Below are 21,631 nucleotides of genomic sequence, written 5' to 3'. Positions count from 1 at the left end.
GAAAGGGAAAAATAAAAAAAGAAGATTGAAACGCTAATTACACGAGGAACTTACGAACCAAATGAAAATTTCTATTTCATATGTTCCACGCGAAACTATCTATTTTGAATCTTAATAACTCGCCTCGGGTAATTATTACCTAAAAAAAGTAGGTTAGAACAATATCCAATTTGCTTGGGAATATGATCAAGATCAACATATAGCACCAAGGGCGGATGTAGGTGTAATGGAGGTGGGGCAAGTGCCCCATACTATGTCAAAAGAGGAGGGTTCAATGTCTCTCATCTACAATTTTTTATCACTTTTTTATGTTTTGGCTTGTATTAATATTGCTAAAAAAATTTTTGTTAAGGTAAGTATTCATCTGTGCCCCATGTTAATTTTCCTCCTGGATCCGCCACTGTAATAGCACTATCTTTGAAGTTCGAATTTAAAAGCTTTGAAAAATATGAATCGTTCCAAGGTACTATTTTCATTTATATGCATGCCTTTGTGTATAAATATAATTCAACCTGAAGTAGCTAGCTGGTTTGATTTTAACTCGATCCGACCTACACGTCCCACTAGGTACCGTATTAGCTATGAAAGATATGAACTGAACTTGTCGATAAAAAGAAAGTCTTACAAGCCCCCTACGAAAAATCAACCATGCATGTTTTCGACTAATGGAATAATCATTTCTTTTATAAAGTTTGATGCTTTGGATCAGTTTTTTGTTTCAGACATATTAACAAGAAATTAAAAAAAGGTAATATATCCATCTAATTATGTTGTTATTATTAAATATTGTGCAATTATGGTCATATAGGGCTTCACCAAGAAATAGACAATAAATTTGCAAAAAAAAAAATCAATAAAACATCATCTATATCAGATAAACAAAAACAAAATTACTCTTTTTTCATCATAAATTTTATTAAAAATGGTAAAACAAATTTAAGTCTAACACATCAGTTTACATGAAACGGAAGGTCTAAAATATGTAGAAATTTTAAGACGATAGAAATCGATTAGTAGACAAAACTGTCGTCATATATAAAACGGTAGTAATTAAGCACATACATATATTATATAACATCTAACGCCCCAAGCTTTTATAGCTTATATATACTATAGTATTATGATTAACCATGACGTTGTACTAATTAGCAAGCTTACAGAAATTCATATAGATGAAACTAATTAACCTTAGAGAAGCAGCATATCTTCTAGAATTGAGAACTTCAAATCCTTTATGGATAATGTTCTACAGCTTAACCATCTAAGCAAAACCCAAACGGAGTTCTAGATCCAGATCTTGCTCTGACTCGTTGATCAGACCAATCTCAAGCTCCAAGCTGATAATTTCATCATTCCTCAAGAACTTGCAAGCATCTTTCTTGCTCAACCTTTTAGCCTCTTCAGCCTCCACTAAAAGAGATGATTTCTCATTCTCACAAGCGTTTTCTGGTGTATTTTTTGACTTGGGGCTCAAGGAACGGACCAAACCTGCCCTATATCCTGGTGAGGACGGAGGAGAAAGGGTTGGAAATAGGGTTAGAGGAGAATTGGGAGGAGGAGGAGAGGTTGCCATGGAAGAGTAAGAGTAATTAGGGTTAGGGTAAGGAGGAGAAGGTGTTGAAGATGATGATGAAGACTGTTGTAATCTGAGCCTGGCTCTGTCTCTTCTGTGAACATTCATGTGGCCCCCAAGTGCTTGAGCCGATCTGAATTCCCTTTTGCAGAAGCTGCAAGTATAGGACCTTGGTGGCCATGAAAACCCTAGAAGATACTCATGATCCTGTTGGTAATTATCATAATCACCATAGCTCCATGGTGAAGTTCTTGCACGGCCGTAGAAGCTGTTCCTCAACTCTATGTTGCTTGATCTCTCCATATGTGAGCTCTTTCTTGTTGGCTATGGTAGATCAAAAATTGTGAAGATAATTAATATAGTACTAGTAATGATTTGTGGCACATCAGTTTTATAAAGCAAAGTGTTTGTAAGATCTGAAAAGATGAACTCACTTTTTCCCCTGGGAAAAAATCTAAGATCTATGTCTGTCTGTCACTTAGAAAAAGAGAGAGAGAGAGAAAGAGAGAAAGATAGAGAGATAGAGATGAGAGAGAGGTGTATGTGATGATAGGGCTCTTTGGTGTTAAGACTGTGAAAGAGACTGATTCTTGGACGCATTATCAAAGCCCCATCTTAGATTTTATAAAAATGAAAATTAAAAGAAAACGCCATATTTATGTTGGTGGGGAAACATGTGTTAAGCGAGCTTCTCCATGATTTGATTTATGGAGATGACACAAGTTTATTAAGTACATCTAATTTAGATGTTACTTTTTATTAAATATTATCACACCTTTGAGTTTCGTGAAATCAAGTAATCAGCCACCAATTCGTCTTAAGATATAATTTAACTATCTTTCTGCTAATAGTTCTTATTACTGTTATCTATAAATCACATTCGCAATTGGATAGAGTTTCTTAGAGTTTTTATGTGTGTGTGTGCGTGCAAATACTAAAGATAGCAAATTTGCAAGATGGATGATAAAGTTAATATAGAGAATTTTAACGACTACAGTTCCCCTATATAATTCTCAAACATTTTTGTCACAAATGAAAAAGAAAATCCACTACGAAAGATATCTCAACATAAAACATGATTTTCAAAAAGGGTAAAATGAAATAATATAAGGGGATGGGGGAAAAAGAAGTAGAAATGAGTGTATTTAACTTTACGAAAAACTACTAAAAAAACAATTCGAATTTAGTGTAACCATGTAACCTAAACCAAGCACTATAAATTTATATAAATTCCACAATGGCTAATACATCAAGTTATCGTTTTTTAGTAAGATATCGCAATCAAAACCTGATGAAATCACATATTATCAAACTTCTGTAACACTATAGTTACTATTTGCAACATATATGACATTTCACAGAATCACAGCAGTAGATATCATGAGAAAACACTGTTCTTAATCATAATTTTCTCTAAAAGTAGGAACTTATATTATTATTTTTAAAGGAGTGATGGGTGAATATGTGAGAGACGGGAGAGGGTATAAAAATGGAAAACCTCGGCGAGCAAAAGGACATTATATCAAAAGCTTTATACCAAAAATAGAAAAGTGGATGTTCCTTTCTCCCATTATTTGTTTATTGATTTATAATTTTAAAACATTTATCATCTATAATTTTTAATCCTTGCTAATGAAGCTTTCCTCGTGAGCCATATCTTGTCATTTGTTTGTTCTCAAATCTAAGAAAACGACGCACATTATTATTAGACTTAGGTCTTTAGATTTTGCCTTTCCATACATTGTCCCTTTCCTTTGTTTTATATAGTTAATAAACCACCATGATCAGTTCTGGACCAATTCCTTTCAACATGTGTTGTGTTTGCTCAAATTGTGATCCCTTACTTTGACATTGATTTCATCGTTAGTTATGGTACGTATTGATGTTTAATTTTCATTTCTTCAGTCGTTTGATTAATATATATCTGGAACATTCCATTGTAGGAGTATCATACATATAGACTAATCTTGTGAAAGAAGAATTATATGTTACAACAACACTTTAGATAAAATGGATTAATCTTGTGTTTGAACTCTTTAGATAAAATGGATTAGCAAGTGAGATTGTTTAAAGGCCACACGCGATGCAAATACTTTGGAGGAACCGTACAATTTACAAAGCGCAACATTCACCAACGAGGAAAGTCTCATTTAATACACATCCAACTGCTACATATATATCCACCCAATATGAACACATTTCAAATTTGTCGAAACACGATAAATTATCTAACCATATCGCTCCTTTTTTTCATTCCTCTCGTTGAATTCCAACTTTTGTTACATGTTATAACAGTTCATCGATTGATTTATATATATAATTTTCTCAAATCTTATTTTGTCTACAAAATCTGCTTACTCAAGACAAAATATATATTTTACCATATAAATTGATTTTTTTTTTTATAAATCTAACCTCCTAGGAGAAGTGCCTTGATTAGTTATTCCGGTCAGGAAGATTTTCAAAAAAATAAAGTAATATAGCATACACATACAGAATGATTAGACTCAAAGTATACCGGAATTAACCAATGGATTTCTTAAGGTTCTCTGACTTTAAATTAAATTACTGTTCTTTTTTTGAACTTATTATACATATCGTTTCTGTCAAGATCATTAAATTTATGAAGTTACAACCACACAAATATAATATCCCTTATATATTAAAAGAAAAGCATTCTCATACAAAATACTGATCTGTCACATTTACAGAACTACAGGCACTATTTCTTTTATTTGTCATCAGGTTTTAATAATAGAATATTTACATTTACATACCATTGTATTTTTCAAAAATATAATTAACACCCAAAATTAAATTTTTATATTCTCTTTCTAACTTAATTATATCTTTTAACTACATTTTCATAAAATCTTTAAAATGAATTTTAAGAACTCTTTGTTCATATGATATGATAATATAAGATTGATACTATAATAAATTTCACGAGTTAAATTTTAATTATTATAAAAATTTATATATTTTAAATATATATATATATATGCTACACAATCGAATTTTGATTCTAATTACCGATAAATAAAATAGATTTTGTAAATAAAAATTACAGTAAAAATATTTAATAATTATTTTATATCGGACAGTGCGGGTTATTACCTAATGGTTCTTTAATTAAGTTTGTACAAAATGTCCCTCAATTCATTGTTCTATATCAAAGTAATTCACATGTGTAACCTGTTTGCATGTCCAGATGCCACATCTAGTGGGACGGATTAAGGCTGTTTGACACATTCACACATATACTTAGTTGTGATATTTTGATGTAGATGGTTAATTAGTGTTGTACGACACTTTTCTATTTTATAAACACATATTTTGAAAAAAGATTTGCATGATTCTTTCTACATCGTCTAATTAATAAGAAATGTCACACCACCAATTTTAAAAATACTTTAGCCAAACGAAAAAAGTTCACCGTACATTTCCAATATTTTTCGGTTCACTATCATTTATTTTCATCATCTAAACTTTATAAAAACCTGAAATGATCTAGTTACCTGGTGAATGAAGTGAAAAAAAGGGGAAATTTTAGGACAGAGAGAGTGGAATTGGACAAAAGATTCTGCCAAAATTAGAAGATGATAACTCTCATCATCGATATGACATATCCAACGGCTGAAAGAGAAGGTCTAAAGTCTAGTGGCCTCTCTTTTGTATTATTGATATTTCTCTTCAGTTTACCATTTGTGAATAAAGGGCCTCGATTTACTTATAGCTTCCTTGATCGAAGTTGCAGAGTTTACTCGCAGTAGTTCGTTCAAACACTTCATTGTTTATCGCATTAGCCCCTTCCCTACGTGTTTTGACATCATCACTAATTTTCTAAAATAACTATTATTTTTTACTTTATTATAAGACTCATTATTGTTTAATTTCTTCTTCAAAAAAAAAAAACATAAAAAAATGTGAAACTTTCCTTTACGAACTGAGAAGGTTTTGTTTTTATTATTTTCCACATATAGTTGGCTTTCATAGTAAAACTTGTGATTGGCTTGTCACATATCACGTCAAGATTTTTTTATTCGCAAAATAATATTTTTTGTATTTCTTTTTTGGTATGGTTGAAACCTAAAGACGTCAAACGGAACTATATCTTATATACAAATTAGAAAGGAGGTACAAAAACATACAATGGTCGAAGTAGAACCGAATAAATGTAACAATTTGTTTTACCAAGAAAAAAAAAGTAACAATTTGGTTCAGTACCAATAATCAATACAATAAAACTATAATGTTTTTCACCATAACATGACACATCAGTTTTTGTTTTCAAGCACATACTGACACATCAATTAAAATGAATATTCAATCAAATTATAACAATTAATACACATCATCTCTAATTTGCTTACATGTCATCATTATATCTTACCTTCCCATTTCTCTTTTTGCTTCATCATATTTCGAGACTCAACAACCATCACTCTGAAAATACAGAAACATAGAAGAGATTGGATTAGGGTAATCTGTTGGATTTAAATCTAGAGAAGAGATTGGATTAGGGTAATCTGTTGGATTTCAATCTATAATCAGCTCTAATCTGTTGGGTGTTAATTTTAGGGATAAACAATCTCAGACATTGTATCATTTTTTATTTCTTTCTATCTTAGTAAACATCGTTCATCTTCAATTTTGATTCTTATTAATCGTGAAAGTGGAAAACAATCTTCTTTAGCAACGACCATGGAGAACAATCACGGCAATGGCAATTTTTGAATTTTGGTGAAAACGAGAGGGCACCCAAAGTCCCACGTTGGAGGCTGTGTGCGAGATGCTGGCGAGGGAGGAGGAAGGTGAAGCCGCTAGGGGCTGAATTGGAATGCTTATGGACCTCTGAAATTCGGTTACATCAGTTAGTTCAGGGAGAAAGTAGCAATGTCGCAGCTACTGCTACTGAGGATAGTACATGGAGTAAGCTGATCATGATTCGCATCACAAGCGTGGCAAAGTGTACTCTGGCTTGCGTGAGTTCTCTAACTCCTTTTTATTGGCTATGTTTTCCTTTGAAAGAAGAACCTTCTAAAAAATGGAACTTGATATAAACTGGTCGAAAATAAAGTTTGATTTTTCAATGAAATTGTGCAGAGGTGTGACCTTATCATCTTTTAGAATTTTGAAACCAAGCTTGTAAACTCTGCTCTAATATCCTTGTAGCGAATTTGCAGCAGCTCTGATTTTATCTTGATTGTAGACTAACTCTGTTTTGTCCAAGGTATCTTTATCATTGTTTTATTGTATAGATTATTTTTCTTTCTTTCAAGTGTCCACAACTCATGTCTTTATCATTAAAAAGAATTAATATGTAACAGGCGATGATTAACTATCCACTCCTCCAACTTCCATATAACTTCATGCCATAAGGTTTTGGATGTTACAATTCGTTCAGCGGTCATTTCATGTCCTCAGTTAGAGTCACTAGACGTTTCTAACTGTTCTTGTTTCAGTGATGAAACTTTGCGCCATATAGCGCAGGTTTCTGCTAATCTACATATTTTGAATGTTTCATACAGCCCAATATATCTCTTTAGGTTAGTCCTATTAGATATCTTCTTTGCTCCCTCCATTTCTGTTGTCTCATTCTCTTTTTTCCTGACTTGATTTCTCTTTTGTTCTTTGAACTCAGCACATCTTCCATTGTTGATTGTTCATAGCTGTGAGGTTATGACATCCGCTTCTATGACTTGGATTGCTAATAGTCCTGCGTTAGAGGTCAGTGATCGTTCTACAACCTTTAACTATTTTCTTTTGTTTTCCACACGGTGTGGACCACACCCAAAAGCGTATTGTTCTACAATCTTTTAACGGAGACCACAATTTCAGTTGGGTTGACCACATCCACATATAATCTGTTGCAGGTTTTGGAGCTTGACAATTGCATTATGTTGACATCTGTATCTTTGCATATCTCCTACTTTTATTGTATTGAGTTCTCATTTTTTATAGATTTTTCTCTGTTTTTTACTTTATAACAGTGATTTGTGCATATGTTATATGAGGTGTGATGATAAAGCTAAGTCGAATGTAGGTGTACTCATTGCTGTGCTTCTGCAAATTTATATTCAAAGGTAAATTCAATAAAACTAATACAATCTTTTTAAAAAAAAGATAAAATTATTTTAGAATGAAATAAAAGATTTTGTAGCTACATAATGTGGTCTTAGAATTTAAATTTCCTAATAAGATAAATAAAACACAAAACAACTATGCTTACTTTATAATAGTGATTTGTACTCCTTAGCTTTATGAGGAGGAGCTGTTTAAATTTCTCAAAATAACTATTTTCATTTTTAAATCACATTTCATAAACAACAGTGAAAGTATGTAAGAAAAAAAGAAAACTGTCTTTCCAAATCCAAGTACCTATTTTATGTTACATAGACAATCCAATTAAGCAATTCAATAAAAACACACACAGTATATGTCATTAAATAAAAAAATCAACAGCCAAATGAAGTAAAAATAATAACGAAACAACAAAACTAACAAAATGGACCTCCAATACATCCTAGAACAAGAAAAAGAAAACATTATACAGTACTCTACAATTCCATAACAAAAAAAACTAAAATAAAAATAAATAACAACACATAATAAAATAAAATAAACACATAAACATCCTTAAAAAAAATAAAAGTGATTTTACATTACAAACAACATATGAAACTAAACACTACAATAGTTATAAAAAAATAAAAAATAAAAAAATAACCCCGCGGCGTAGTAAAAATCAATGGAAGGTTTTATATTATAGTTTAAAATCAGTAAAAACTAATTAATTATCTACAACTTAAATATTACTTTGAAAATTAACTTAATCCATATGCTATTCAACATAAGTATAATAGTATTAAAATAACATACAAAACCAGATTAAAGTAAAAATATGTCTATGTAGTTTGACAAATAATAACTTTTCTAACAAGACAAAAAAAACACTATATAACAATTATGTGATTAAATTTGTAAAAACTACAAAAAAACACCACAAAATCAAACTATACTAATATATCTTCCACAAAAGGTAAAGAAAATAAATATAACATATATTAGGATTAGTTAGACTATTTATATAATTAATTTTACCCGATTTATATGTAAACATTTATAAGCCATCCTATGCTTGACTTTGAGATTACTCTATTTTTATTTATTAGTGCATTTTTCTATCTTAACATTGTATAAACTGTAGTTTTTATAATTATTTCAGTTAAAAAAACATATTTTCAATAATTAAATATATCTAGGAATAGTTACAAAAAGTAGCCCGTAGCGTAGCGCGGGTCTAACCTAGTAAAAATAAAAGTAAAAGAACCAAATACCAAGGTTTATCTTTTATATCCTAAAAATACTAATTAAAATCAAATCTATAAATTAACCGAATTTTTATATTTTCTTTAAAGTTGAATGTAAAATTTAAAAGAAAAAACAGACTATTAGTGTGATTGATAATTGATTATATAAATTTTCAGTTCGCTTTTAAATTAATTTTACAATATTTGTCTTGTAAGTAAAGTTGAAATGATGAACAACATACATCTTATTGTAAAATGAGATACTAGGAGTTGTCTCAACAATGCATATTGTGTATTTCCTTTGCATGTTTCCAATCTTATATGGTTTTGTTGCTAACAATTTGAGCCATTAGCACTAACATTGGTTGGTTGGATTACCTGATTCAGAACAAGATTTTCTTCTTCTGAACAAACGTTAAGGTTTCAACCTGCTACCAGCATTATTATTATTATATTTTTTTTTGCAAGATTGGTTTGCTACTTGCCTACTCACATATATTAGCTTTTTCACTCTTTATTACTTGTGCTGTGTAATTACTCAAGAAAATTTATGATATTTTGAAGAAATTATTAGCATTCCTGTAGTGTAGAGATTGAAAGGTATGATTCATCGGAAACAATGATATCACATGATTTCCAATTGATGATTGATATTGAAGTTAAAAAAAAATTATGCAAAAAAAAAAAAAAAAGTTTCCATGAGTTTAATATTTTTTAGTAACTCTATAAAGCAAGAATCATACAATGTTTGATGAGATTATCATATTAGTATTATGCATATCCGAACTTCTAATCTTGATTTTATTAAAAAAAAATTTCTGAAATTAATTAACAGAAAAGTCATGCAGTAAAAGTTTGTATTAAATATAACTGTAATTAAGAGTTTCTAAATGGGTTTAATTAACACAACATCATTGTTTAATGGGCTCAGCGATTGTCACCAAATGGGCTTGGACTTAACATTACACAAGCCGAGTTTTGTGAAAAGGTTGTCTTCTTGTGTTCTCTCTACCTACATTTGATTTCATCTCATTGAGTTTTCAATTCCTCTACCAACCAAACCATGAAACCAGTAAACAAAATCCAAAGCCATATATGAATATCAAATCCGTCAATCAAGATTTTAGTATCAAATCTTTCAATTCAATACATCAAGCCAGATTCAAAATTAGAATCAAGATTTCACAGATCTTTTTATTAACAAATCAATAAAACTTTATCATTATACCCTTCCAATGAACATAGTGTAGTCAAAAAGAAAGTATAAGCAAATCATAAACTCAAAGAACCATCAGATTAAAGAATGATCTCAAACATATGTACATAGTCATGGATTTGAATTTAAAGCATCGGGGAGGTAAGATTGGGGAGCAAGCTCTTTAGCTTGCACAGAGAATCACAGAGGAAAGAGACTTTAAAAAAAGACTTAAAAAGCTTTTTGACCACACTGTGATTTCTCTCTGCAAGCGAAGGTGCTTAGTCACCAACAGAGGATGTACAAGTTTTTTTTTTGGAAGAGTTTAAGATCTAAAGAAGAGGATAAAGTTGGTTTGTGATATATATAGGGGAACAGAACATTAGGGTTTTGGGCTGAGATTACGAAGAGACCGCCGCTTTTAAGTTTTTTGTTGACTTTTTTCTTGTGTTCGGTCTCCAAATATTCTTTTTCCTTTTTCAGCTACAATTTATAAGATTTTATTCCTTATCATAATTTATAATTTATGACTTGTAATTTTTTTTTTTTTTTTTTTTGTGTTAATAAGGGTGCTTGGGCAACGATTTATACTTATGACTCTATCATATAAATTATAGCTGAAAAATATCAAATGAACCAAAAGCTTTGGATGTGGATGATATAAAACAATAAATTCATTTTAAATCCATATTGATGAAGGCTTTAATGGTTAAAATTCCATTCAATTTACAAAACTGGGGTATTTAACATGAGGATAGACTTAATGTTAGTGAAATTAGAATGTACATCATTTTTTTTTTGTAGATTTTAACAATATTTTTGGAATTCTCCTATATTGATTAGATGCCAAAAAAAATAAAAATTTATATACATATATCTTTGTTTGCCAAACATTCATTTTTCTCTAAACAAGTTTTTTGGGTTCACCCCTACTATTATTCACCCCTTCTTAATTAACCAATCACAATACAACAAAATGTCATGTCATATCATATTTATAAAATAAATCAAAATTAAATAAAAAGATAAAACAAGTTAAGGAAACCAATTTTATAGATTTAAGGAAATTATGTTGATTTAGGTTTATAAAATAATGATTAGAGTTTAGATTTTACAATTAAACAAAATCATATGTCAGTTTAGGTTTACAAAAAAGTGGTTAGGGTTTAGTTTTTACAGTGGTTAGAGTTTAGGGTTTAGATTTTACAATAAAATGAAATTATATATCGGTTTGGGTTTACTAAAGAGTGGTTAGAGTTTAAGGTTTAGATTTTACAATTAAACGAAATTATATGTCTGTTTCGGTTTACAAAATAGTGGTTAGGGTTTAGATTTTAAAATTAGACAAAATTATATGTCGGTTTGAGTTTATAAAATAGTGGTTAGAGTTCAAATTTTACAATTAAAGAAAATTATATTTTAATTTAGGTTTATAAAAAGAGTGATTTGTGTTTAGATGTTATAATTTAAAACTATAATAAAATGTTTAGAATGAATAATTTTAAAATTAATTGATATACAAAATTTGTTTTCTTAATCAATAATTTATTTCCTTAATTAAAAGAGGGTGAATAAGGTGGGGGTAAACCAAGAATTGTCCAAACAAGATAAGGAGCTGGAGATAAGAAAAAGATCAATGAAGTAGGAAGCAGTTCTAAAACTACACTTCCTCGAAACTACTCATCAAGCCACCTTTACCCAAAAAAAAACTTTGAACAACTTTGAAGCAACTAAGCTTCTCATCCGTAGATATTGACCAAAAAATACTAATTTATTTCGAAAACATTTACTCCAAGTTCTTAATAGATATTTCTTGTAAACAAAGTGGACCGATGTTATGCTCAAGCTCTTACAGTCTAACAAATTGACCATGCCTAACTCTTTGTTTTTCTTTTCTTATTGGTTTAAACGAATAAAAATTGGGTCTATGATGGAATGTGCATTTTTTCGTATAACACTATATACAACAAGTCAACATTCAATATCTCTCCACAAGATAATATTCAACAAAATTCAACAGATAAGAAAGAAAAAAAAATCGTTATTATTTTCAAACATTTTCCTCTATATAAATTCAACAATCACGCACCACAAAACTCATCAGTACACAACTATAAATTCAGCTTCTATTTTTTTCAAGAGTAAACCAATTAAAACAAGAAAAAGCTCCATTTTATTCATTCATTTATTTATTCCATTTTACTTCTACATAAGTAATATGGAAAAATCTGTTGCATTGATACTCTCGTTAAACTTTCTTCTACTAATGGTGTTACACGTTCCGACAAACGAAGCTTTTAGGCTTTTACCAAAAGAGCGTCTTGGCAATTTACAGTTTCTACAAAGAGGTGAAGTCACTCCTTCCAATCCTTCTAGCTGCACAAATATCCCCGGCGGCCACGGTCCGCCATGCCCTGTCCAAGAAGAACGTCATTTTGCTGGTCGCGCCTCAGTGCTACGACAATGACGAGAGGATTTACCCACATCACACAACCATGCTCACGGTCACATCTCCTCGTAATTTAGTGATTAAGTGACGACGTACTATTGTTAGTAAACCCAACTCCCACGCCCTCTCCCCTATTTTTTTTTACTTTGTTATTTTTTATTTATTGAATATTCATTTTTAAATCTTTAAATTGTAAGTACAAATGTTAATTTGATTGTGGTTAGATTGGGAGAATAAGAGAAATTTTACATTCTTTTTATTAACTTTTAGAATTTTACATTTTATTGTGTAAAATAAACGGAGTGAATAATGTCATGACTATATTTCTTAATGTTAACGAAGATGGAATCGTGATTATCCCTAACAAAAAAGGATGGAATCTTTAAAAAAGTGAGAAATTTATATACGATAGTAAATTTCGGTTTAGCTCAGCAGTCAACACTAACGTATCTTTGTACTTTGGTTCCCAAGGAATAGTAGATGATACGTACTTATATATACTTTTCATGTTTCACTCATACATAGTTTAAGCTCTAGTGGCCTTCTTCGATTTAGCTATATTTCGTCCTAGCTTAATTGAAAAACGGATATATGGGGTTGGGTTATCCCACGCTATATATTCAAAGTTAAAAATATATTTTAAACAAGAGAAATAAACGTTATAATTAAAGTGATACAAGGTGAAAACGAGCACAAACAAACTAAAGCTCAATCATAAATCTAATAGTCTAATACAAAGTGCAGTCAAACACAAATAGGTTTAGAAAGGGATACGTACGTATTGGACACTATTCAACCAAAATAATTCAACCAAAATTTATAAAAATTCTTGAAAACTATTGCTTCACGGTTCACGAACACGTAAAAGCAAAAGCCGACAACACACGTGTTCGTGGAGAACTCAAAATAGAAGAATACGTTCTTCATATTTGCATTGAATGTATATTTTTCTTAATTTTTAACTCAGAAAGGGTTCAATATAATGTCTCTTGTTTTGGGTTCTAATTTCTAAAGTTAGAGTATCCCTTACAAATGTCAAATAATCAAAGATGCGAATTTTAAAACATTTTAAATTTTGATACACTTGATTGATCTATATATAAAACGGTAAAAAATACTCGAAGTTGTATGTGTGATGTGTCAGTCAATTCAGATACCTGAGATAAAAAGTAAGAACCAAGATCTAATATTTCTTTCACGAATTTTAATGCTTTTGAAAAGTTTATAACGTGGCGCTAATTATAATATATATATAGAGGATACGATGAACATACTTGCATTGACGTAATTTGTAAGGAGCAATTGCATTTTATATACTTTTATTTTGGAAAAGTAGACTCATATTTGATATTTGAGAAACGTAATTATTAAGGGTATTAAAATTACACTTGACTCCTTTACGATCAAACAAAAAACAAAAATCAAAATGACAAATATAACCCGAAGAAGTCTACACCAGATTTCTTAAGATGGATTACAATTTGACGTCAACAAGAAAACATAAAAAGACGTCTACTCGATAATTATGATAATATTACAACCACTATTAGTGGTTAACTTTTTTATGCCATCAACTATTAATATTATATTATTATAATTTCACCAATATTTAACCAAACTGATAGGTCAACTTAACCTAATGCATACTAATTCTTTAATTTTAACATAACCGATCGGTTTATTCTGTTAAGAGGAACATGATATAAAAACTTAAAACCCTAGATATAATTCATTACAACACGATCCTAGAAAAAAAAAAAAAGATCTAGCCTCCTTCTTCTTTAGACCATGGCCATCGGTGGTTACTCACACCAATACTCTTAGTAAAATAATAATAAAAAGAAGAGAGAGAAGGAAAAATAAGGAGAATCGATTCTTGCCATAGTACTTTGAGAAACGGTTCTTTAAAGAAATGAGATAGGTGTCCTTTTTTGAGTGGAACATATACTAAAAAATAAATAAAAAAAGAAAATCTATAATAAAAATAATTTTTTTTTAGTTTTTAGAGAAACATTAATCGTTGCTCGACTAAAGATGCCCTTAGGTCCTCGTTTCTGGTTCTTCTTTCCTTTATCGTTTCTCTTCCGAGGTTCAATTACTCGATTCAATTCACCTAAGAATATGTGTTGTGGATCTGCTAATCCCCCGTTTGAATTCGGAGAACATTTGTGGTCAGCGGCGGAGGTTAAAAGAGAGGATGAGTGCTAAGAAAGTGGCTGGGTCTCTTGATTTATGGCTCTTTTAAACGTGTAAGTAAGCTTTAATGAATCTATTGCCTTCAAGAGCTTGAATCGAAGTATTTACCTATCTTTTTCTTCTGATTCAATTCTTGTACTGATCTGAGTATTTTTTTTTCTTTATTGGGGTTTGAAGGTCAAGAGAGTTGAGAGATGGAGTTAATGATGTGGCTATTTGACTGACTCTGATTTGTGTTCTGATCTATGTTTCCCGGTGAGGAATTCTTCATCCATCACCAGTTTGCTTGTGAAGCTCCTTGATTTGCTTATACTTTTCGTGAAAATTTTACATGTTTCTGTTACCCTTTAAGTTCTTCTTATTTGACACATCCGTCAAAAACGTTTGAAGGTTGGTGACTTTGTCTGTATATGAATAATCAATGAATGTTTGAAGTTTGTTCCCACTTATAGTTACCATGACCAAAGTTGAGATGCTTTAAGAACCTGCAAGTATATGTGACATTGAGTTTAAGAGAATGTGCAAATGAGCTGAGACAGAGGTGAGTTTTGTTTTCTTTCATTTTGATTTGCTTTTTATTGGTGGTTATTGAATTGTTCTTTGAGTGTGGAGCTGGGATGTAATTCGAGCTCACCGTTGACCTTTAAATCTCAGTGTTTCGTTTAAAGATCAGTTCTTCATTGTTTGATTGCATTGTATTTTACTATAACCTGAGATGGGTTTTGACTTTTTGATCACTTTAGTTGATGTTTCATCTCTGCTTTTGAATCTGATCAATTGATTATTTTCCAGGTAAAAGAGTCATGGCTTGATGTTCAGCTTTTGTCAAGACGGAAAAGATGAATATTGTTTGATTGCATTGTATTTGTGCAATCATGTTGTGTGATTTGTCACTTCTTGTTCCTTTTCGTTCCATCTTGTTTCAAGCAATTCTCAAATCCAATGGCTTTCTTTTCTACCTTACAAGTCATTAATCAAATCACATATATGCTTAACAAGTATGGTAGTGAAGGTTATGATCAGACGAGAAAAAGAAAACCAAAGTAATATCTCAAATGCCACAAAATAATCATTTTGGACCCTTTCGCACAAATGTTTTCTCTCTCACGCTAATAGAAAAAGTTCCCATGAAAAATTCGAATCCAAAGTTTAAAAAAAAAAAGCTGTAAGAAAAAAACGATCTTTTTGGTTATTGCTATGGAAGACAAAAACACTGAAAACCAAATCTTCTTTTTTTATTACCACCCATGTTGTTTGTATCTTTGCTGCTGCCATGTTGAGTCGCTATAAACGGAGTTGCCTCTATATAACTCCCCTGTAGAGCCATCAAAACAAGACTTTTTCAATTATACAGATTTCACACTTCACTTCGAAAATAAGTGTAAGTTAATGACCTAACAGCCTAAAAAAATCAAAAATTTGATTTCTCTATATGTATAATATATAATCATGTCAAAAACATATAGAAGCAATTACACAACATATATTAAAGAATACAACAAGAAAATCTTAAAAATTATTCACCAATTTGCAATAAATTGGTTTTCAAATTATGACGACTTCATGTTGATGTCAACATTGTAGACATAAACTAGCCTCTATGAGAATACTTCCCTTGAAGTCTATCTTGTGTGGTCTCTTTTTATAATTACAATTTAATAAAGCAGACACCGTATGAAGTCTACTAGGATAGTTGACTTCTTTTGTTGTCTTCCTTTGTTAATTTTTTGGTCAGTTTTGCAATTAAAAACATATAACAGAATAGACTTCTTGGAAATTTTCAACAAGTTAACTTCGATTACAGTCTTTTCTGGTTATTTTTGCAATTGACCAAACCATTAACTTTGTAGTAGACTTCTAGCTAACAAAATAAACTTCGTTGTGGTTAGTTTGGTAATTGACCATGTTTGACTTTCGCCAATTAAACTACGCACGAAGTCTCCTGGAATGTTGACTTCGTTTGCAGTCTGCCGTGGTCATTTTTGGGGTTACCCAACATTATAATTTTTTAACTAGTAGACTTCTGTTGTAGTCAACTAATTAATTTTATATCAATAATATTACGGTCAATGTTTTTATATTTTGGTCAACTCCAAAAATAGCCACTATAGAAGTCTACTATTTTATTATCCTAAGAAGACTTCGTCCGGCAGTCATAATTAAAAAGTCAAGAATTTGGTCAATTGCAAAAATACACCTTAGTAGACTGTAAACGAAGTATTCGACGGAAAGATTATAATGCAGTCTGAACCATATTTTTTTTTGTTTTCAAATGAAATTAAGGAGACTAAAATTTCAGTCTACGGGCTCAAAACTCGATAAATTTTTAATTGCAAAATTGACCACATAGTAGACTTTACATGATATTATGACGGTTATACTAACAAATGAAGTATACTTTCGCAAAAAAATCAAGGAAATCACGAAATATACCGGAAAATAACCTCATCGGTGGTTGTTTCGCAATGTCAAGCACCGAGGACGTCGTCTTTAGTCACCATAGAAGAAACCAAGCACCAATTTAATCACTATCCAATAATCATGACATATAACAAGATGAATGCACTTGTAAATTTTCTTGGATTAAAATGGAGAGGAGATGGAAGAAAATGAAGTTCTAATAGTATTGGATGTTATTTAAGCTTACAAATTCAGGTTGTTGAAGCTTTAAGAGCTTCAAATTTGGTTGTTCATGGTTGTTGGAAAATTTATGGCAGTGGTACAATCGTAAGTAAAATAAGAAGATGGGGATATGAATGTAATAAACATTTTCGCAAGAAATTCAAATAAATCAGTAATAATAGCATTTTTGTGAATACAATGAATGGCCAAAAATTTAATAGAAAAAAGTGACAAATATTGGAGAGAAAAAAAAGAGAATCTAACATTGCAATTGACTCAAGTTTGTAGTCTATTTTTGCAAAGTCTCCCAATTTTTAACTAGGAAAAACTTATACCACATATGAATTAAAAAAAACCAGGGGAAATAAAATAGAATTACTTCGGAAATAAAATATACTATGTAAAATAATAAAAAGGTTTCAAAAGGTTTTTAATAATAAGGCCAATAAAACAAATTATTTAGATGATCAGGCCTGGAGGGCTCGTTTTAAAACGCAACGTATTTGGTTGGAGGCAAACGTTTGTCGTTTAGTTGATTTTCAATTGTGACCGTTGGATAACAAAAGATATGAATCTTACGTGGCCTGATAATAGCTGATCGAGTAACCGTAAGGCAGAAGAAAACAAAAAAAAACCCAAACTGATTCAGTTACGGATCTCAAATTTTTTTCTACAAGTTTGATTAAAGAACCCAAACTGAGTCTCTCTAAAGTCTCTCACGCACACACTCTCTCTCTCTCTAAGTCTCTCATCTCTCCCTTGAATGTTTTGGCTTTTTTTGCAGATTGTACTCGAAACCTCTGTTAGATTCTCGAAATTTTTAAGTACAATTGTAGTCTGCGTTTGCGTTTGTGATGTTGTTGTTCTACACGGTAGCCTCTCTCTTCTGTTTTGCACAATTTGCTTGTGTTAATTGCGATTGTAGTCTGCGTTTGCGTTTGTTAGATTGAGAATTTGGGTCTGGAATCATGACTCTAATCTATTGGATATCGATTTTGTACGTTTAAGTTTGGGAATCATGATGACTCTGATCTGCACAATTTTAGATTGACTTATGAGCATAAACGTCCGAATTTTATATATGTGTGTGGGAATGAATAAACAAACCTCTAGCTGACTTAAATCTTGTGTCAGTGATTGTCCAAGGTTTGATAAACGGGGCTAAAAGATGCTGGGATCCATGAATTCAGTGGCCTGATGAAACATATCTCGGAGGTAGTCATATATATACACCAGCTTCGTTTTGGCATCATTCGTTGGTTCAATACTATTTAGTTTTTTGGTTTGGACGTTGCATGAATCTGTTTTGATTGATTGAATGTAGAACCCCTTTGGAGTCACTGGTTTATATATCGAAAGCCAAACTTGACCAAATCTATGAAGCATCTGAGATAATATTGGTTAGTACAAGCTGGGAACATTTTTTCAAAATGTTTTTGTTAGTGAGACTTCTCAAAATGTATTGAAATTTTCCTTTTCTCTTAACATGAGAAAAAAACAGAGAATCAATGGAAAAGAAAGAAGTAACGCAATTGAAGTTAAATCTCTGATGCAATGCTACCTCAAGCATAAAAAGGTGACATATTAATTACCTATGTTCATTATGTTAAGATTGATATAACTTATGTCCCAATAAAGATTAAACATTTTTAAGTCTTGTTTTGATTTTTTTTTTCTCCAGAGAATCACATATTTGACTACCTATATTGCTTTGAACACTACTGGTGGAGCAACATGTTCATGGGGACAGCTTCAACATTGGGAGATAGAGCTTCAACATGTTCCTGCAAAAAGAGGGTGGCAAATATAAAAGAAACAATTTCAAAAAACCAAAAATGTAAAGAGAGCAACCTTGGCATAAGACTTTTGATTCCTCTTGTAGAGCAACCTTGGAATTACTTCCTCTCTTTGGGAGTATAAGAACATCTTTTCTTTTCTTTTTTGCTTGATAATGAATTCTGTCTAAGGGTCAGTTGGATGTTTCTTCTCTAATGCGTTGGTTGTTTCTAAGATTCATTTTTGTAACCCACTTAACAAACTCTCGCTGATTTGTGTAGCTATTACCAGGATGCTTGAACATATTTTTTAGTTGGGGAATCATAAGAAAAAAAACTAATTGGTTTAGTATTATTAATTCTGATCAGCCTTGATGATCCGACGGGCCTGATCAATTTTGATTCCCCTCCGAATGTTTGCATAGTGATCAACACTCACCAAGATATTCATACACAACGTTAGACATCCCCCTAAAGATTGACAGTTCAAAGCAATTGTTCCATAACCATAGCAAGACATGGAAGTTATTATAAAATCGGCATCTTCCTCTCTTATTCCAGAGCTCGTCAAGAACGCAAGTATGACTTGTCTTTCATCCCCCTCCATCACAGGATGCGAAATAAAGTAAGATGACAACAAACGATCCTTTACGGGATCCGAGTCCTTCTTCAACGACGGACGTCACAAGTTTTACGCTTAATAAACCTACGTCCTCTCTTAGATAGTAACTCTGTCGGCAATGCACCCGAGAGATGGGACGAGGAAGAAAAACCTCCTCCTCCTCCATGAATGGTTATTTTAGTCGGATCCTCTTCTTTGCACCCCCACCGTTATATACCCCCACCGTTCTATATATGTATATATTAGGTTTTTTTTTTTTTTTTTTTTAACATCTTACTTTACTTTATTAAAATTGAAACAGAGATTACATTGTTAGTCTAGGACATACACATATCTAACAAAGAGATGATTAAAAGTCAAGAAGAAGAAACACAATCGAACAAGTGAAATAAACACTCCTTTTCTTTGTAAGCCTTACACGCTAATAGATTATCAAATCTATTATCTTCCTTATTCGTCTTCTTCCTTACATGATCGTCTTGTTTGGCTATCGTTTTTTTGACGAAACTCCAATAAACTTTGAAACAATCAGTGATTACGATCCATCTGTTACATTGCTTCCCAACAACACATCTCCAACAACGGGAGATAACATCTTTCTTTGTTATAGCTAATGCCCATAAATAATGAAATGATGAACACCATCTTTTGAATCTCGTTCCATGCTGACATCCCCAAGAGCACCCATTGAAATTAACAACTAACGGCTGTCCAAATTCCTTGATTGATAATGAAAACCAAGGTAAAAATTTGCCAAAGTCTATTCGTAAAAGCAAAAACAACCTGATCTCTCGCCACCATATCCTTAAGCAATGTCTCAAACCAGGGCTATGAACCAATGTCTGCATTAATAATTTCTTCCATTCGCTTTCATTGTCAATCCAAGTCCAAATGATACCAGGATCAAATATCCAAATTACATCTCCATACCATTTGGCGGAGGGAAACGACAACTGCCAAAAATGCCACTTCATACTTAGGCCAATGATGTCTAATTGGCTGCAAGAAGGAGATGAAACATGATCGGAGACGAAACGCCGACAACAACACAATTGTGATCGCCGGAAAAACGCTCTACAAGAGAGATGGATGGCTACGAAGAGCCAACCGAAACACATAACTATGGAAGAGAGAGATTTTGGTCTACCCAGCCCGAGAGTCCTTCGACGGTTGTGCCAAAACTGAGGAATCTAGTCCGTCATCAAGGCCTCTGATGGTGGCTCTGCAACGTGACTCTCTTTGGATTTCGGATTTGGCAACGGTTTTAAATAAAAATGGTAACTGTTTGTCCTTGTGACAACAATCACAATGTATATATTAGGTTTATGATAGAGTTAAGGAACATCAAAACATACTAAATTACAAAGTTAATTCCTAAAATTTTGGACAAAATAGCTAAAATATCTGATTTCCTTTTAAACAAAAAATTTAAATGTTTCAATATTACTACTATATCTTTACAATCACTTTTTTTTCCTTTTAAATTAAAAGATTTGAATATTTTAGATTTTAAAAATAGAAATAATACTAATATCTTTCATTCAATGTCGATTTTTTAAATATTATATATTCCAATTTTATGTTTTACACGTACCATAATATTCTCTGTTTTATTAAATTAACATAGTGAGTAAAAACACAAATTGTTTATTTGGTGGGTTAAATTCCTATAATTAACCCAAAATATAATTAATAATTTTAAACACTTAACAAAACAAACAAAATTAACAAATAAACCTAAGTTAGATGTTAAAAAAAACCTAATTTAAAATTGAAAAGTTTTAATTACAAAAAATTGTTTCGCCGTGTAAGGTAGATTCAAATCTAGTGTATTTTTATAATACTTCACCAAAGTTTTTTTTTTAATTTCTTTTTGAAAAACGGTT

At 31.3% G+C, this 21,631-nt stretch overlaps 2 protein-coding genes, 2 long non-coding RNA genes and 1 pseudogene across 7 annotated transcripts; 3 read left to right on the top strand and 2 right to left on the bottom strand.

The window, feature by feature from the left end:
* Positions 1-1,010: 1,010 nt before the first annotated feature.
* Positions 1,011-2,128, bottom strand: LOC104788097 (transcriptional regulator SUPERMAN pseudogene; annotated as a pseudogene). The gene is made up of 2 exons (XR_015595487.1): positions 2,008-2,128; positions 1,011-1,897 (listed from the first exon to the last, which is right to left on the bottom strand). The product of XR_015595487.1 is annotated as a transcriptional regulator SUPERMAN pseudogene (transcript).
* Positions 2,129-12,199: 10,071 nt separating this feature from the next.
* On the top strand, positions 12,200-12,655 carry LOC109132212 (uncharacterized). Its single transcript, XM_019243456.2, has one exon. It carries the CDS (start codon positions 12,300-12,302, stop codon positions 12,546-12,548), a length of 249 nt encoding a protein of 82 aa, XP_019099001.1. The 5' UTR covers positions 12,200-12,299; the 3' UTR covers positions 12,549-12,655.
* Positions 12,656-14,574: 1,919 nt separating this feature from the next.
* Positions 14,575-15,684, top strand: LOC104788090 (uncharacterized). 3 transcript variants are annotated; one of them, XR_015560750.1, is made up of 4 exons: positions 14,575-14,779; positions 14,904-14,981; positions 15,179-15,267; positions 15,519-15,684. It is a non-coding gene; the product is annotated as an uncharacterized LOC104788090 (long non-coding RNA). The 3 variants fall into 3 exon arrangements; XR_015560748.1 differs by having other exon boundaries at positions 14,632-14,779; positions 15,117-15,267; XR_015560752.1 differs by lacking the exon at positions 15,179-15,267 and having other exon boundaries at positions 14,603-14,779.
* A 2,387-nt stretch (positions 15,685-18,071) lies between these two features.
* LOC109132234 (uncharacterized) lies at positions 18,072-18,918 on the top strand. The gene is made up of 4 exons (XR_002037483.2): positions 18,072-18,220; positions 18,483-18,563; positions 18,673-18,748; positions 18,850-18,918. It is a non-coding gene; the product is annotated as an uncharacterized LOC109132234 (long non-coding RNA).
* A 1,183-nt stretch (positions 18,919-20,101) lies between these two features.
* LOC104706898 (uncharacterized) lies at positions 20,102-20,719 on the bottom strand. The gene has a single exon (XM_010423139.2). It carries the CDS (start codon positions 20,717-20,719, stop codon positions 20,102-20,104), a length of 618 nt encoding a protein of 205 aa, XP_010421441.2.
* Between the last annotated feature and the right edge of the window lie 912 nt (positions 20,720-21,631).

Source organism: Camelina sativa, chromosome 1 (genome assembly GCF_030686135.1).
Source record: "Camelina sativa cultivar CO46 ecotype springtype chromosome 1, ASM3068613v1".
NCBI classification, from domain to species: domain Eukaryota; kingdom Viridiplantae; phylum Streptophyta; class Magnoliopsida; order Brassicales; family Brassicaceae; genus Camelina; species Camelina sativa.
This window is presented reverse-complemented; position numbering and strand designations above follow the sequence as displayed.

Bases quoted from the DNA above. Each gene is read 5' to 3' on its own strand.
- LOC104706898 (XM_010423139.2), bottom strand. From the start codon at position 20,719: ATGAAGTGGCATTTTTGGCAGTTGTCGTTTCCCTCCGCCAAATGGTAT.
- LOC109132212 (XM_019243456.2), top strand. From the start codon at position 12,300: ATGGAAAAATCTGTTGCATTGATACTCTCGTTAAACTTTCTTCTACTA.